Source organism: Malassezia vespertilionis, chromosome 5 (genome assembly GCF_029542925.1).
Source record: "Malassezia vespertilionis chromosome 5, complete sequence".
Lineage (NCBI taxonomy): Eukaryota > Fungi > Basidiomycota > Malasseziomycetes > Malasseziales > Malasseziaceae > Malassezia > Malassezia vespertilionis.
Genome location: NC_079251.1, coordinates 21,847 through 37,333, shown reverse-complemented (window position 1 = coordinate 37,333; position 15,487 = coordinate 21,847). Strand labels below are relative to the sequence as shown.

Genomic DNA, 15,487 nt, shown 5'->3' with positions numbered 1-15,487 from the left:
ACAGGAGCTGCAACTGCGGCATCAACGCCTGTGGACCCATACTCTGCAAAGCTGCCCTATACACATTTACCGACGCCTCTGCCTTTGGATGTGCGCGATCGACACGCATCTATGCGCCGGAGTACAAAGAATGTGATGTCAGCCGTACCTGAGATTGCGGGACGCGATGCAGAAAGCTTTGCGATCACAAATTTGGACGAGTCCTACTTTCCCACGGCAAATACGATTGAGAGCATAGCGCTTTTGCAAGCCTGTTTGTCCACTGGGCTTTTGTCTCGGGCACACAAGCTCATGACGGATATGCGCCTCGATGTACATCGCCGCATTCAAGAAATGTACGACGCGCGCGGCGAGACGGATGCAGACTTTGCCTATTCTCCGCCGCTTAAGCAGTGGACATACAATGCTATTTTGCATGCATACCTCGCTAAAGCCGCGCAGGTGGAAGAACCAACCGAGGTGCAGCTTTGGATATCGCGCGCTTGGGAGCTCTGGTACGCAATGATGGACATGGGCCAGCCCAAACTGGACCCGCGCCCAGACGCTGCAACCATCGCTGCCATGGCGCTGGGCGTGGGGCATTTGAAAGAAATGCGCAAATATCCTAAGGACCAGCCTGGTCTCGAGACGCTTCTGCGTGCAGCGCGCCAACTGAGTATTCCCCTCGAGTCTGTCTTTTCCTCCTCGGTAATCCAGTTTGGCACGGGCGAAAAGCAAGAAGAGGAAAATGTCGCTTTGCATCCCACACTTCCCGATGCCAACATACGTCCTGACCTCCTCCTTACATACTTCCGTGCTGCCGCAAGCGACATTGGCGATCAAGCGGCGCTTCACGAGCTGGACCATGTGCACAATATCTTGACTGACTCGGTGCAGCGTCTAGAAAAAGCCGAGCATACGCCGCTCGACCCACTGCAGAGTGTCGCGCAGGTGCGCCCGGTGTTGAAGCAGGACCCCGGCGCGGCAGACGGCGCGCAACAAAAGCCATTTAATCTGCAAACATTACAGGAAAGCTTGGCAATTATGCACGACGCGCGTATGCGTGTCCCTGATTTGTACGAGCGCCAGCGCTGGCTCGAGCATTCTGCACTAGATGCTGCGCGCAAGCGTCTTGAGCACGACAGTGAGAAGCTGGAGGAGCTTGGCCTGAAGACGGGTGCACTGCAGTCCAAGACACTGCAGACGTGGATGTGGGAATGGTACCAAAAGCTGGAGGTTGCGTTGACAAAGGACCTCGGGAGCATGGAGAAGCAGCTGCAGATGCCAGAAGCAAATGCGATGGATTCCCAGTTATATCCATTTTTGTCCCTCATACCGCCATCGAAAATGGCTATGATTGTCATTTTGGAGCTGATGCGGATGCAAGGTGTTGGCGGCGTTGCCGATGGTATCAAAACCACGCGCACGCTTTTGCATATCGGTAAAGCGATTGAAGCCGAGCACCACGCCACGGTTATCAACAAACATCCAGAAATATTCGTGCAGGCACGCACCGCACAAAACATGCTAAAGGACCGCAACTTGATCAACATGGCCATGCGCCGCGACTTGAAAGCATGGCAGGAGCGGTGCAATGAGGACAGCCTCGAGACCCAGATCCCGAAATGGACCCAAGTGATTCGTGCGCGTGTGGGAAGTTACCTTGTGCGCCATCTCATGGACATTGCCACTGTGCACCGCAAAGAGTACGACCGCGACGGTGATTTGTGGGAGGAGGAACAGCCCGCATTTTACGCCGCATACCAGTACATTGCAGGCAAAAAGCTCGGCGTGATTCGTCTCAACGAAGTTGTCGGCCGGCGCCTGGACAAGGAATCCGTGCGCGAAACGCTTCATCCTCGCCATCTCCCCATGCTCGTTCCGCCGAAGCCATGGCTCACCCATGATTCCGGTGGCTACTTTTCCGTCAAAACCAGCGCGATGCGATACAAAGACAGTATTGAACAGAGCTCTTATCTGCGTGCTGCGTCGGAAAACAATGGCCTGGAAGTCGTTTTGGCGGGCCTCGACGTGCTGGGAAACACGGCATGGAACATCAACAAGGAGGTGTTTGACGTAGTGCTGCAGGTGTGGAACTCTGGCGAAGAGCTCGCCGATATGCCCCCTGCACTTACCGACGAGCCGGAGCCGGAGCGCCCACCGCCAGACGATATCAAGGCCAAGGGTGTATACTTGCAGCGGATGCGCCAGTGGAACTTGAACCGCGCCTCGAACCACTCGCAGCGCTGTGATATCAATTATAAGCTGGAAATCGCGCGCAGCTTTTTAGGCGAGCGGTTCTACTTTCCGCACAATATGGATTTCCGCGGGCGCGCGTATCCTATTCCCCCCAACTTGAACCATATCGGGAACGACTTGTGCCGCGGCTTGCTCAAGTTTGCAGATGAGAAACCACTGGGCAAGATTGGCTTGCGTTGGCTTCGCATCCACTTGGCCAACGTCTTTGGCTACGACAAGGCGAGCTTTCAGGAACGCGAAGTGTTTGCCATTGATCACGAGCACGACATTATCGACGCCGCCGAGCATCCATTGGACGGCAAGCGATGGTGGCTCCACGCAGACGACCCGTGGCAGTGTCTGGCAACGTGCTTTGAGCTGTACAAGGCACTCAAGCATCCAGAAGGCCCGGAAGCATTCCCTTCGCAGCTTCCCGTGCACCAGGACGGCACATGCAATGGCTTGCAGCACTATGCAGCGCTTGGCGGCGATTTGCACGGCGCAAAGCAAGTCAATCTCAGCGGCGGTGAGCGCCCATCGGACGTGTACAGTGGTGTTGCTGACTTGGTCATTGCGCAACTCAAGCAGCGCGCCTCCGAAGGCGACCACTATGCAACGCTGCTCGAAGACAAGGTAACACGCAAGGTTGTAAAACAGACTGTGATGACCACGGTCTACGGCGTCACCTTTGTTGGCGCAAAAAATCAAGTAATGCGCCAGTTAGTTGACCGCGGCGACGTCCCGGCTGAGGAGCTTTGGGGCACCGCGTCTTATCTTGCCAAGGTAATTATGGACTGTATCGGCGACTTGTTCACCGGCGCAAACCTTATCCAGGAATGGCTTTCTGTCTCAGCTCGTCTTATTGCCAAGAGCATTCCACCAGAGCGCATCGAACAGTCGATGATGTCGTATATGCCACGCACCAATAGCAACGCTGGGCGCAGCGGCTTGCCTGCTTTGCGTGTGGGAAAAGAACAAATGACCTCGGTTATTTGGACCACCGCGCTGGGCCTGCCGATTGTCCAGCCGTACCGCAAGGTAAAGAAGCACCAGGTGAGCACCGCGATGCAGTCCGTCTTTATCCGCGATCCGAACCAAAACTTTGAAGTGAACCCAAGCAAGCAATCCAGTGCCTTTCCGCCCAACTTTATCCACTCCTTGGATGCTACACATATGATCCTTACCGCACTCGAGTGCCAGTCGGCTGGGTTGGTGTTTGCAAGTGTGCATGACAGCTACTGGACACACGCGGCGGATATCGAGACGATGAGCGACGTGATTCGCGACACCTTTGTTCGCCTGCACTCCCAGGATATCCTTGTCCGCCTCCGCGAGGAGTTCTTGCAGCGCTACAAGGGCTACAAAATTCCCCTTTCTTCCCTGACAAAGGCGTCCATGTTGCGCTCGGATCGCGACGCGAAGAAGCGCGACACTGAGGAAGTGGAGCTTGAGGCGCAGGAGATTACGCGGCATACGCGCACATCGCAGGACTCGGCGCTGCAGGCGCAATTTGTGGACTTGGCCGACGTGCTGCCCGCCATTCCGCAAAAGGGCGACTTTGACGTGAACGAAATTAGACGCTCGCTGTACTTTTTTAGCTAGTCCATACAATGCGTCTTGCACGTGGCACTTTCGCTGTGTCGCCACCGTCCACGGCTTGCCATGGCTCGAGGGCAGGAAGCGGATGCACACGGCGCAAGCCAAGTGACGACGCCGCTGGCGCTGGACAGCGCACAGGACGTGGCCGAGGCGCACGCGCGTCTCGGCGTAGACGACGATAGCGCGGTGAAACTCGACGCGCTGGGACCGGTCATCGTACGTGCGTGCGCACTAACTCTAGGTAAATACGGACGGCGTACGTGCTTCTGCAGCTTACCGTAGACACTCGCGCGCGTGCCGAATTGGCATGCAATGCATCAAGACGAAAAGGACCGCACATCGCGCATTATCGCCGCACGGAACAAGAGACGCCTGGAGCAGCTGCGTGGCGAGACGCCTGCGGATCATAGAACGTAGCGTTGTAGAGAGGCATGCATGCGCCCCGCATCCCAAGACATGGGAGCGTGTTGGAACTGGGATTTATGGTGTCGACGGTTGCCGTGTTACCATCATGCGGAGCAACAGAGAAGCAAGTTACACTTTCTCTGATACTAGCACGGACCACACACAGCACCGCAGTGGTGGCAACATGTTTGTCGAAACGCCGGTGATGCGGTACGTTTCCTGCAGAGCTCACCCAGTTTGCAATGGTACCGCGAATTGGTGCAGGAGCAGGCGTCGTTTGCGCCGCAGCCACAGTATGCTCCAGCGCCACTTCGAGACAGCGATACACAACACGGGCTTTTAGCAATGCCTTCGCATATGGCTTTCCAGGCAACGCACTACCCTACTGCATCGTCACCGCCGCGCGCGATTTCACGCTCGATGCCTCACGATGCGGGGCATCTCGATACGTCGCTGTCGCCTTTGGACAAGTACAAAAAGCCTGTACTTGTCCGCCCAGCGCCAGTCGATGCAGAGCACCATGTGAGGCCGCACATTTCGAGGGACGTGGAGTCTGCAAAAGCTGGACACCGGCTCCGCTTTGACAAGGACAACCGCCTTGTGAGGTACGTTGCGCCGCATCTCACACACAGCTACGCTGAGCATGCCGCGCCGCACCGCATGGCTTGATGCGTGTACGCACATGCTCTATCAGAATAGGCACGGCCCTGCTCTCTTGCCAGCTTGTATAATGGCTATGTATGCTATGAAATAGAATGCAAAAAATGTACTTCTTACTTTGCGGCTTTAAGGCGCTTCTCTGCCTCCTCAAAGTTGATCACGTTCCAAATGTTTTTAAAGTAGCTTGCCTTGTCGTTCTTGTATTGCAAGTAAAATGCATGCTCCCAGGCATCAATACCAATGAGGGGCACCTGGTTCACAACCGGGTCCTGGTTGGCCGTCGCTACAATTTGCAGCTGCTTGCTGGTGGGGTCGAGGACAAGCCAGCCCCAGCCAGAGCCTTGGATACCGGCAAGTGTGGCGTTAAATTTGTTCTTGAATTGATCGACACCGCCAAAATCGCGCTCAATGGCGGCCCTGAGCACACCGCCTTCAAGTTGGCCACCGCCCTTGTTGGGGGGAGCAAGGTTCTTCCAAAATAGAGTATGGTTCAGGTTGCCACCACCGTTAAAGTTGATGGCCTTCAAGAGACCCACCTCAGACTTGAGATTCTCCATGTTGTTGGACTGGCGCACCTTGTCAAGCGCCTCCTCGGCGGCGTTGAGGTTGTTCACATACGTCTGATGGTGCTTGTTGTAGTGGACTTCCATAATCTCACCGCTAATTGCAGGCTCTAGCGCACCATAGTCGTAGTCAAGCGGGGGAAGCGTGTACTTCGTGCGCACACTCATGTGCACAGCAGGCTTGAGGGATGTAGCAGCACGACGGGTTGCGAATGCAAACATGATCGTAGGTCGGGAACAAATGGGCAGCGGATCGAGCACGGACGTTTTTCGGGATAACCTTACGTGATCATGCATACGCACAGGCAAACCACCCCCGCCCATTCTTCCGGCTCGTGGGCGATCATGTCAGAAGCGCTCGACGCGTTGGTGGGACCAACCGCAGCGCGCGGCGCGACATATGCGGACGTCTGTCGTGCATGTGCGCAGCTTGGTGAGGCAAGTGCAGAGGCGCGTGAAGCTGCGACGGCTACACTGCTCGCGTTTGCGCAGTCGGATTCGCTCGTGGACGATGCAGCATACATAGTAGGACGTACTCGCGATGGCGTTGTTCAATTCCATGTGCTAGGCGCATTATTACACGCGTTAGCTCGCATTTTACCGCATGATCCGACGCGTAGCGTCGTAGATCTGCTGGCGCTGCGCGAATGGCTGCTTCAAGCAGCGCTTGCGCGCACCAGAAGCATGGCGTCAGCGCCGGAATCTTGGCCAGCATATCTCCGTGCTAGGCATGTGCGCTCGGTGGTACTCATATCAAAGCGTATTGCAGGTATCTGCGAAGATGCGGATGTTTTGCTCATCCTTGCGCAGCACACCACGTTCTTGCTAGCGGCCTGCGTCGACGATCCGTCGCTGGCGCCGCTTGGTCTTGAGCTTGCAATGGCAATTGCAGACGAGCTGGATGCTGGAGCGACGTCTAATGCAGAGATAATCCCGCTGGGATTGTCCATGGATGCACACCTTTGGTGTCACGCCATTGCACAACTGCACATTATTCCGCAGCTTTTACCCGCTGTATTGCGCGTCGTGTACCAGGCACACGTCTCCAATGCACTACACACGCTTGCACTTGCCGCAAACGCATCGAGGGCACTGCTAGGATGGCACTTTGCTGCCGTGCCAGCCTTGCCAGAGCATGCGACGCCAGCCGAGGTCATGGAAGCGGTCCGGCACCCTTCGCCGCACCAAGCGACGATGCCAGCTGCCATTGCGGATATCTACTTTGCACAGGAGCTGTCAGTAGTACTCGTTGCTGCAGCGCACAGCGCAACGAAAGCTGCCGACGTGCCGCAAGATGCATGGGCCGCACACGCCGCAGTAAGGCATGTTCACGAAGCAATTCAGCAGCTCCTTCTCCAGGAACCACCCGCACAAGGAGAAGGTGCGTGGCTTGCGCGGCAAAGCGCCTTGGCAACGGCACTGCACGCCTACGTCGACCATGTCACCCAGCGCCCTGCACGGACCCTGGTGGTGGAGGATCTTGAGACGCTCCGATTGCTTGCACAGGTGTACCAAAGCATCACGAGCGGAGATAGTGGACGTGCATTGCTGCGCGAGCAGCCACAGGCGCTGCTTTTGGCGCTTGCACGCATGACCGAAGCAAGCTTTTACGCCTCGTTTGTCTTGGTGCCTGCGGCGGACGATGAGTCGCTTGCAGCCTCCGCCGACGCTGCCGTCAACGAAGTGCTTGCTCTTTGGCGCACACTGCTCGGCACGTTTGGCGCCGAAGACGCCGTGCAAGACGCCGTCAAGGAACATTTGCGCGATCATGTCGTGCTTGCCTACCTGCAAGGCCGCCTACATGCCGCCACACGCAGTGCACAGATGGACGATGTGGACGAGGCGGAGACGGGCGATGCTGAGTTGTATGCCGAGCAGCTGAGCCTTTACGCGGCACTTGCACGCAGCTGTTTAGCCGAAGTGGTCGCGGCCATTTACACATCCCTCGACCCAGTCCAGGCGCAGCTGCATGGGCCTAGCGTGCCGGACGCGACATGGGAGCAGCTTCATTGGCTTGCACTTATTGCCGCTGCCGTGCTTGCAGATCCACCAGAAAATGAGCAGTTGCAACTGCCAGCGTCGGTCCTACAATCGCCACCTGCAGCACAAGACACGATCGTGCGCATCATACATACCCTGTCTCTGGTGCTGCTCCCTGCGCTGCTGCCGCATGGACCCACCGATGCGCTTCCCGCAAGTCCGCTCGCCTTGGCTTCTTTGCTCGCATTTTGCGCGCGGTGGGTCCCCGTATACCTTTTCCCGAGCGACGCTACGTCCTCATTGGTTCTCGCCACGGTGTTTGCCTCCACAGAAAGCGAGAAGATTTTGGATACCTTGCTGGACTGCGTACAACTCGCATTTTCTGTATGGCGCTTTGACCAGGATGTTTTGCTCGCCGCCGCAGCGCTTGTCGAGAGCTTTGCGCGAACACCCGGCGCGATGCGTGTATTGCTTGCGCGCGATGCAATGCAAACCCTTGTCAAGCATACGCTGTCCACACTCGAGCAGCTCCCGGATGCGACGCACGCTCCGATTTTGCGCGCTTGCATACGATGCGTGGACTGCACGCGCGATGGAATTGTTGCAGCACACGATGCGCGCGCGGCATACTATCCACACATACTTGACGCCGTGCATGCGCGCATACATGCGGCAATGCATGCGCCGCGCGCGGCAAGTCTTTCGCCCGCGGTGCATTCTGCGCTTGGGTTGGTCCGTGCGCTGGCGCAAAGTGCGGATCCGTACGTGAGCCGAACGGTGCACGAGCATCTCGTAGCTACATTGCCCAGTGTAGTGGCCTTGGCGCAGACGCATACGGAGGTCATGCTTGCATCTATGCAAGCAATGCACGCTGTGCTGGAGGCACAGGCCGAGATGGATGCACCGGAATTGCACGCGCAGGTCGCGCAGTGCGTCTATGCGCTTGTCCAGGTCGTGCGTCCTGAGCTTGGGGACGAAGAGCTTGCTGCTGCACTTTTTCAGCTGCTGCATGCACTTGCTGAGATGGTCGATACTACACAGCCTGTTGATCATGGTGCCGAGTACGCAGAACCAGCTACGGTGTGCGTTGATGTGCTAGGCCAAGCAGCGCCGCAATTGACGTTGGAGCTGCTTGCCGTCCCGCTCGTGCGTGAAGCAGTTGTGGATGCAGTTACGACACTCTTGCTCAAGACGAGTGCCGCGCTGGTCAAGGCGTCAGGCACATGCCTGTCAACACTTTCTGTGCTCGCGCTCCTTGACGCACACAATTTACGCGCCGCGCCACTTGGAGAACGCGGATCGAGTGCGCTTCATGTCGCGCTTTGCGCCGTTGTATTTTTTTTCAGCACTGCAGATACGTTGATCGAAACAAAACTCGCTGCAGTGCCCCCGGCGTTTTCCATGCTTGCCGCGCATATACCTTATCTCGAAGATGTCGTGCCACCGGCTGAAGCACAAACAATGCTGGACACAATGGCATGCTCACTCCTCCATATATTGTTGTTGCGGCCGCTACACGCACCGTCTCTTGTGCCCATATTGCTTGTGCTGCGCACCTTGACGCTGGCGCGCGTGCAAGCTGCATGGCTCGGTGGCGAGGCTTCTTTTATGCAGAGCATTGCGCACTACTGCGCAAATGCGGTGCCGCGCGCAGATACCCAGCGCAGCCAGCTTTTTGCGCACGCGGCGCAGCACCTGTTTCAGTGCATACTTGCATCCCACATTGCTCCACAGTCCAACGCGCCTCCTGCGCTAGCAGCGAGGCTCATGGTAAACGAGGAGCAGCGTGCGGCGATACGCTTGTGCCGTGATTTGCGGCCTTTTCTTTTGCAGACGCACGGTGTGCTTTGCATGCGATGATGTACAGGCTATGGATCGTAGTCTACGGAGATATCGCCATTTTCCATCATGGAATCGTCCAGAGAGAGTGCGATGGACACCTCTCCAGGTGTGTCTTGACTCGCGCTCGGCGAATCCTTCTTGCGCTGGACAAGCTTTTTGATGTAGTTGTGTGCAAATAGCTTCATCTTCACCCGTTTTTCCTCGCTGAGGGTCGCTAGTGAGGTGACAGGGCCGTCTTTGGTGCGCGGCGGCCATGCTTTGGGATTGCGTTTTTCCTTGTCGCAAAGAACGCGCGTTAGCTCTTTGGCGTGCCGCTTGAAGCGCTCGCGGTCAAGCACATCCTTGGCTTTCGACATTTGCTTCACGACAAGTGCGCCGACTAATTTCTGCAGCTGGTGCTCGAGCGCTTCCATATCGACTTCCGGTTGTCTTGCACGCTTTTCTGGATACGCATGCTGCTGCGAACGTCGCCGCCGGCGCTGTTCTGCCTTTTCCTCCTCTTGTTTTGCCTCGGCGTCTGCTTTGGCTTGTGCAGCTGCTTGCTCTTCCAGCGCCGCGCGCTGTTTTTGCTCACTGGCCTCATTTGCGCGCCTTATAATCTCCGAGATAGACTCTTTGGGCGCAGTTGTTTTCGGTGAGCGAGGACGCTGTACCGGCGCGGAATCTACTGGCTTGTGCACCACATTTTCGTCGGCTGTGCGGTACGCGACAATCGACTCACGCAGCTGCGAGGAGAGCGAGGCAGGGACGGTTTCCTCGGGCACGATCTGTGCTTCTGTACGCCACCGTGCAGCTAGCGATCGGATCGGGCCCACACTCTCTGTCTGGTCTTTGGTATCTTGCTCCCGGCGTGCGATCCGCACCGTCGAGCTAAGCTTACTCCATGCATCGACGAGGCTCTTCGCAAGAGTCTGCATTTCCTCCTTGTGTGCCCCTGGGGCATGCTCCAAAAACCGATACACCTGCATCTCCACACCAGAATCGACTACCTTGTCGCGCGCTAAAAGCGGCCACTTTGCAAGGCATTGGAGGCTGAGTCCCACAATGTCTGCATCGTCCGCCCACTCGTCCAGCACTTCTGCCATGACCATAAATCCATGCAGTTTTACACAAGACTTTTGCACACCTACCGCGTCGGTCATGGCAATCCGTGCAAGGAGCTTGTGAAGAATGTGCCTGCGCGAGGTTGCTTGTCGTACCGCAGTCATTACACGCGCACATTCTGCTTCGTGCATTGGGTGCAGCACTGGCTGGAAATCCTCGTCCAGGATGGCGCTCTTCTTGTTCCGTGGGAGCGAGGCCCGCCATACTGCCACTTCGTCTGCAATGCCAAGAGCCTCAATAAACAAATCGTCCATCGTAACCAGGTCTGTTTGGATGCGACCGCCCAGTGTACCTACACAGTTCGGCTCGCCGCAGTAGCACTCTTGTGGGTCGTTGCCGTAGCGATCCACATTGTAATTAAAGGTAAGCTCTTCGTCTTGCTGAATGGCGCGCTTGGCAAATATGCCCATGCGCACATGTTTGCCAACATGCCATTTGCTCACGTAGCAGTTTGGGCTGCAGCTGTGGTTGATAAAGCGCGAACGCGCGCCTTTTTTCGTCGCATCCAAGTACTCGTCTCGCTGCAGCATCATAAAGTAAAAGTGCATAATGCGCTCCTGCTTGTATTGCTCCATGCGACGCACAAACGTGTCGTGATGGATGACCTCGCCAATGTACTCGTACACAAACGCATCGCTGCAATTAGCCTCGCACACGCACGCACGCCGCAATATCCTCCTTGGCACGCAGTCCAAATCCTTTTTTGCCTGTATCCACAATTTCCACCCGCGCGTACGCTTTTTTCTGGAATCGCTGATTTTGGCACAGCACGCCGCTCTTGCACGTATCGCTTGTGCACTCAATTTGGGTGAGGCGGTTAATACAGCCGCCCTCATCTGTGCACGCATACTCAATACCATGCTTGCTAGTGCACTCGCACGTCAAGTCGTCATGGCCGCGCGTCCGACCCATGTTTTTTGTTTGGTATACACACTCGGCCAGTTCTTCGTACGTCTGCGCAGCGGCTTTTTCCGCTACAGGTAGGTCAGATATAAGCTGGGGACCCGCGCGAACGACACTTTTTGTTCGCGCATCCTGTGACACAGACGCTGTAGGCGGCGAGGCTGTGCCCGCCTGCGTCCCGTCCGGCATGCTCTCCTCACACGCCACCTCGAGGTGGTAGGCGAAGGTCAACACGAAAAAGCTTACTAAACACATTACAATTCCTCCACTACCGTTTGTTGGCCGCAGGTGGGACACTGCTGCTGGAACGCGGAGCCAGGCACTGGCTCCCACGTGTGTTGGTGCTCGTTATCGCGGCGCTGCTGCCAGATATTTCCGCGGATTGTGCGTTTGCGAAGATTTACAAGCCCTTCATTAAATTTTCGCGATCGCTTCTTTGCACGCTCCTGATTTCGTTGGTGGTATTCTGCGTCGAGACCTTCAGCAGAGCCCCACTTCGCGTCCGAGAATGCAAACTGCTCTACTTGGCCCCGGAGAAATAGCATCATGCTGCTGTACGTGGATTTTAGGGGATTCTTTTTTAACAAGTGGGGAAGTAGCTCGCCGTCAGCGAGCTCGGCATCGGTTAGGAGGTAGTCCTGTTTGACCTCGGTCTTGGTCAAAAGACTGTATTTTTCGGGGTGTGCACGCTCGCAGTTGCGACATATAAACACGTTAAAGACACGCTGGAATGGATCATAGAGGATATCTGATGACTTGCACATCTCGCACAAAGGCCGTGTCGTTGGGTCAAGCGTAATGCCGGGCTCCATCTGGTCGCGCAGTCGCTGCTTTTCTCGCTCGCGTTCCTTGCGCATATCTTCAAGAGCTTGCTCAGCATTTTCGCCCTCTTTTTCACTCAGCAGAAACCCACCTTTGGAGTTGCGCAAGCGAGTCAGGTCAAACTCAATATAGTCTCCAAGCGCTTTGTCCCGTGGCAGGGGAGCCTCGCTCGTCGCCTTGGACGTGGACTGTGGCGTAGCAACGCGTGCGGTCGTGACGGTGCTACGTGCGTGACGCGAGGCCAGTGCGCGCAAGTTCTGCTTTGCGCGCTCACGATTCGCAAGCACACGCTCGGCGCTAGCTTCGCTCGCATCCCCTGCCCCATTCTCCGCATCCATCGCGTTGCCACTGGTGGAGGCTAGGCGAAGCGTGTACGTCGAGCGCTCTTTTTTTTTGTCCCTCCTCCACATCCATGGCGCTCGGCCAAGCGCCTGGGAAGCGGTCGGTGCGGGCGTATGCGATTTTGATTGCGCGGAGTATTTGGCAGGAGCGGCGCGTGAACGATGTACCATGTCTAGACGATCATACGTGTGCGTGGTGGGCGCATTGGACGCTTGAGGAAAAGAGTCTTTTTTATCAGGGCCTCGCGCGCTACTCTCGTCTTCAGCCAGATTTGATTGCAGAGCATATCCGGACGCGCTCCGTTGAGGAGATATGCACGGCACTCTCTCAATTTCGGAAAATGCTGCGCCGTGTAAAACAGATGGAGACTGCGCGGTACCGTGGCGATCCGCATGCAAGGGCGAGGGTGCGCCGTGCATTTCTCATTGCCGCGCCTGCTGCGCGCCAAATGTCGGCAGCGTGGCTGGAATTTGAAGAAAGGCACGCAAGCATACTGTGCGAGCACGAAAATACGGTGGCTAGCAGGGCAGATGCTTTGCAGATGGCTCTAGATCCAGCGCCATACACAGCAGAAGCGGTCGCCAATGTTGCGCGATTTTTGCGCGCAGAGCAAAGCGGGAGCGTGGAGCAATTGTACTGCGTACTCCGGCGCATGCTTCATTTGGATGACGAGAAGATCCCAGCTGTACCTGTGCCGACGCCTGCATACGCAGCATCGCACTTGGTCCTCCCGCCCATTCCTTCGAAAAACGCACTTGTTGTGCTTGTGCGCGATATATCTTTGGCTGGGTTTTGGTCGTTGGAGAATGAGGAGGGATGTATGGTGACACATTCCGCGGAATTGCTAGATCCACGTTTACGTGTACGTTGGCCTACGGACGAGCGTATTTCCCGCGCCGGGCACGACGCGGAATGCATTGATGCAGAGGCTGGATTGATGGAAGGGCTGCTGGACACGGCATTGCCTGCGCAACGTAAAGGCATGCAAGTCATGCGCAGTTGTTCTACCGCGTTGGAGCACGAACTACACGCTTTTCTCACGCGCGTCATGTACGAGCTAGTGAGTGTGGGCGAGCGGTCTTTGTACACAAATAACGTGGATGAGCAGCATGTATGGGCGACCATTGCACGACTAGGTTTTCCCATCTCCATTCATCCAGATGTAGTGGAGCCGATTGCAGAAGCGCGCGCTGTCGCCGATCCTCCTGCTGCATGGACAGCAGAAGTGCCACTGCACGCACAGGACCCTGATATTGTGGTACCGGAAGCGTATGTGACAAACTCGCCGCCGTTCTCGCCGAACACGCCGCCAGAGCTGCCAGAGCTGCCAGAGCTGCCCATCGAAAATGATACGCCATTAAGCCCGTTTTCGCTTAGCGAGTACAGCTCCTCCTCCGAAGCGCCATCTGACACAGCATATGACTTTCCCTGGCGTATTGGCGAGCTACATACCTTGGTTCCATTCGAGCATACCGAGATGCGCGGTGATCCACGGACAAAAGTGGCACACGACACTCCGATGCCCGAGGTACCGGCTGAACAAGCATCGCTCGCAAACACACACGCTGTATCACAGGATCAGGTGGCACTTGTAGTGCCGCCTGATCACCATGTGGACGTATTTGATACGGAGCAAGATACCAAGTATGAGCAACGGCTTGTACATGCATGGTTTGGCGACACAGCTATGAATGACGACCGCGCATCATCAAGATAGCGACCAGGAGAACAAGTAAACAGAATGCGAGAAATATAAGCTCGTCGGAAACCGCTATGGTCAGTCGTTGTATTGTACATACCGTGCGTAGGCACAAGGCCACTCGGCAAAAGCACCGCGCGGACTGAAGAGTCTGCGCTCGCGCTCACCACAGTGCGAGAATCCGGTGAGAATGCGATGCACGTAGGCGGGAAATCATGCGTTTTCTCAATTTTCAGCAGTGGACGAAGAGTGCTGGCCTGCAAAATGCGTACATTTAAATCCGACATGCCGCACGCGACAAAGCGGCCGTCGGGGCTAACTGTGAGCACGGTAGCGGGCCGCTGCGACACTTTTCGAATTGCGGTAATCTGCCACTTGTCGGCATTCCAAGCGACAATGTAGCTTGGGCGCGCCTTGGCATCTTTCGATGGCGCAGTGTTGACAAGGGTAAAAAGCATATCGCGTGTGCCGACATCCATCGTCTTTGTACGGCCAAACTTGGCCATGCGGAACGCGCCGCGCTCCGACGTACCGATGGTTGCGCTATCGATGGTCTGGAGGATGCGAGGGGTGTATGTAAGCACACCGCCTTTTTCTTTCGTCCTGGGAGATGTGGATAGAACAACGACCTTGGACTGCGTGGTGCATGCAAGCTGCGTCCCGTCCTGAGAAAAATCGGTGTCGTAAATCTCTTCGTCGCTGGTAAACGTGTCCTGAGTAGAGCTCCATACGGGTTCCAGGCTTGGGTAGCGGTGCAATTGAAGCTATTGTAAGTGGCACAAGTACGCACACGCCCATCACTGCTGCCAACGGCAAGCAGCTTTCCATCCGGGGAGAAGGAAACGGTTTTTTGGTACTGTTCGGGATCGGCCATACCGAGCGATGCAAGTGCACTGCGCTCCCGGATATCGACATGCAAGTCACTAGCGTTAGAGGAGCAAAGTACGCACGCTTGGCCTTCTGCACGTGCGCCAGGACTGGCTTGCACGCCGAAATCGTACACGCGCAAATGACGATTCTCGCCCCCGCGCACAATGTCCGCCGCAGAGTTAATGCCAACCACGAGTGCATCGCTCGATGGCGACACAGTAACACACATAGGTGCATCTTCATCGCCGCGGAGCTTGAATTCGCCGGCGGGATGGAGCGTTAGTGCATTGTCCCCGCGCTGCAGCTTTGCGGATTTCTGACGTGAGCATTTTGTGCACGTACAATTGCATTCGACACTCCAGAGCGGCCTGCGCCACCACCGCCTACGTAGAATATGTGCATATCATTGCTAAACCCGATCGCATACACGGGAATGCCCGTTTGCAGGGTTGCATGCTTCGGCGCTTCCGTCATGGTCGCC

At 56.3% G+C, this 15,487-nt stretch overlaps 8 protein-coding genes across 8 annotated transcripts; 4 read left to right on the top strand and 4 right to left on the bottom strand.

Moving 5' to 3' along the window:
* Positions 1-111: 111 nt before the first annotated feature.
* Positions 112-3,819, top strand: RPO41 (DNA-directed RNA polymerase; the record flags this gene model as incomplete). Its single annotated transcript, XM_056207278.1, has 1 exon — positions 112-3,819. The coding sequence occupies one exon, from the start codon at positions 112-114 to the stop codon at positions 3,817-3,819; it is 3,708 nt and encodes a 1,235-aa protein (XP_056063253.1).
* A 60-nt stretch (positions 3,820-3,879) lies between these two features.
* On the top strand, positions 3,880-4,890 carry MVES1_002447 (uncharacterized protein; the record flags this gene model as incomplete). The annotated part of the gene is made up of 5 exons (XM_056207277.1): positions 3,880-4,032; positions 4,058-4,072; positions 4,099-4,229; positions 4,372-4,431; positions 4,458-4,890. 5 exons carry the CDS (start codon positions 3,880-3,882, stop codon positions 4,888-4,890), a joined length of 792 nt encoding a protein of 263 aa, XP_056063252.1.
* Positions 4,891-4,994: 104 nt separating this feature from the next.
* On the bottom strand, positions 4,995-5,666 carry SOD2 (superoxide dismutase; the record flags this gene model as incomplete). The annotated part of the gene is made up of 1 exon (XM_056207276.1): positions 4,995-5,666. One exon carries the CDS (start codon positions 5,664-5,666, stop codon positions 4,995-4,997), a length of 672 nt encoding a protein of 223 aa, XP_056063251.1.
* Positions 5,667-5,789: 123 nt separating this feature from the next.
* On the top strand, positions 5,790-9,284 carry MVES1_002445 (uncharacterized protein; the record flags this gene model as incomplete). The annotated part of the gene is made up of 2 exons (XM_056207275.1): positions 5,790-5,969; positions 6,204-9,284. 2 exons carry the CDS (start codon positions 5,790-5,792, stop codon positions 9,282-9,284), a joined length of 3,261 nt encoding a protein of 1,086 aa, XP_056063250.1.
* An 8-nt stretch (positions 9,285-9,292) lies between these two features.
* SET2 ([histone H3]-lysine(4) N-trimethyltransferase) lies at positions 9,293-11,462 on the bottom strand (the record flags this gene model as incomplete). The annotated part of the gene is made up of 2 exons (XM_056207274.1): positions 9,293-11,006; positions 11,035-11,462. 2 exons carry the CDS (start codon positions 11,460-11,462, stop codon positions 9,293-9,295), a joined length of 2,142 nt encoding a protein of 713 aa, XP_056063249.1.
* Positions 11,463-11,527: 65 nt separating this feature from the next.
* On the bottom strand, positions 11,528-12,433 carry RAD14 (DNA repair protein rad14; the record flags this gene model as incomplete). The annotated part of the gene is made up of 1 exon (XM_056207273.1): positions 11,528-12,433. The coding sequence occupies one exon, from the start codon at positions 12,431-12,433 to the stop codon at positions 11,528-11,530; it is 906 nt and encodes a 301-aa protein (XP_056063248.1).
* Positions 12,434-12,507: 74 nt separating this feature from the next.
* On the top strand, positions 12,508-14,154 carry MVES1_002442 (uncharacterized protein; the record flags this gene model as incomplete). Its single annotated transcript, XM_056207272.1, has 1 exon — positions 12,508-14,154. The coding sequence occupies one exon, from the start codon at positions 12,508-12,510 to the stop codon at positions 14,152-14,154; it is 1,647 nt and encodes a 548-aa protein (XP_056063247.1).
* A 207-nt stretch (positions 14,155-14,361) lies between these two features.
* On the bottom strand, positions 14,362-15,480 carry MVES1_002441 (uncharacterized protein; the record flags this gene model as incomplete). Its single annotated transcript, XM_056207271.1, has 5 exons — positions 14,362-14,388; positions 14,409-14,900; positions 14,927-15,059; positions 15,087-15,322; positions 15,349-15,480. The coding sequence occupies 5 exons, from the start codon at positions 15,478-15,480 to the stop codon at positions 14,362-14,364; spliced, it is 1,020 nt and encodes a 339-aa protein (XP_056063246.1).
* Positions 15,481-15,487: the final 7 nt, after the last annotated feature.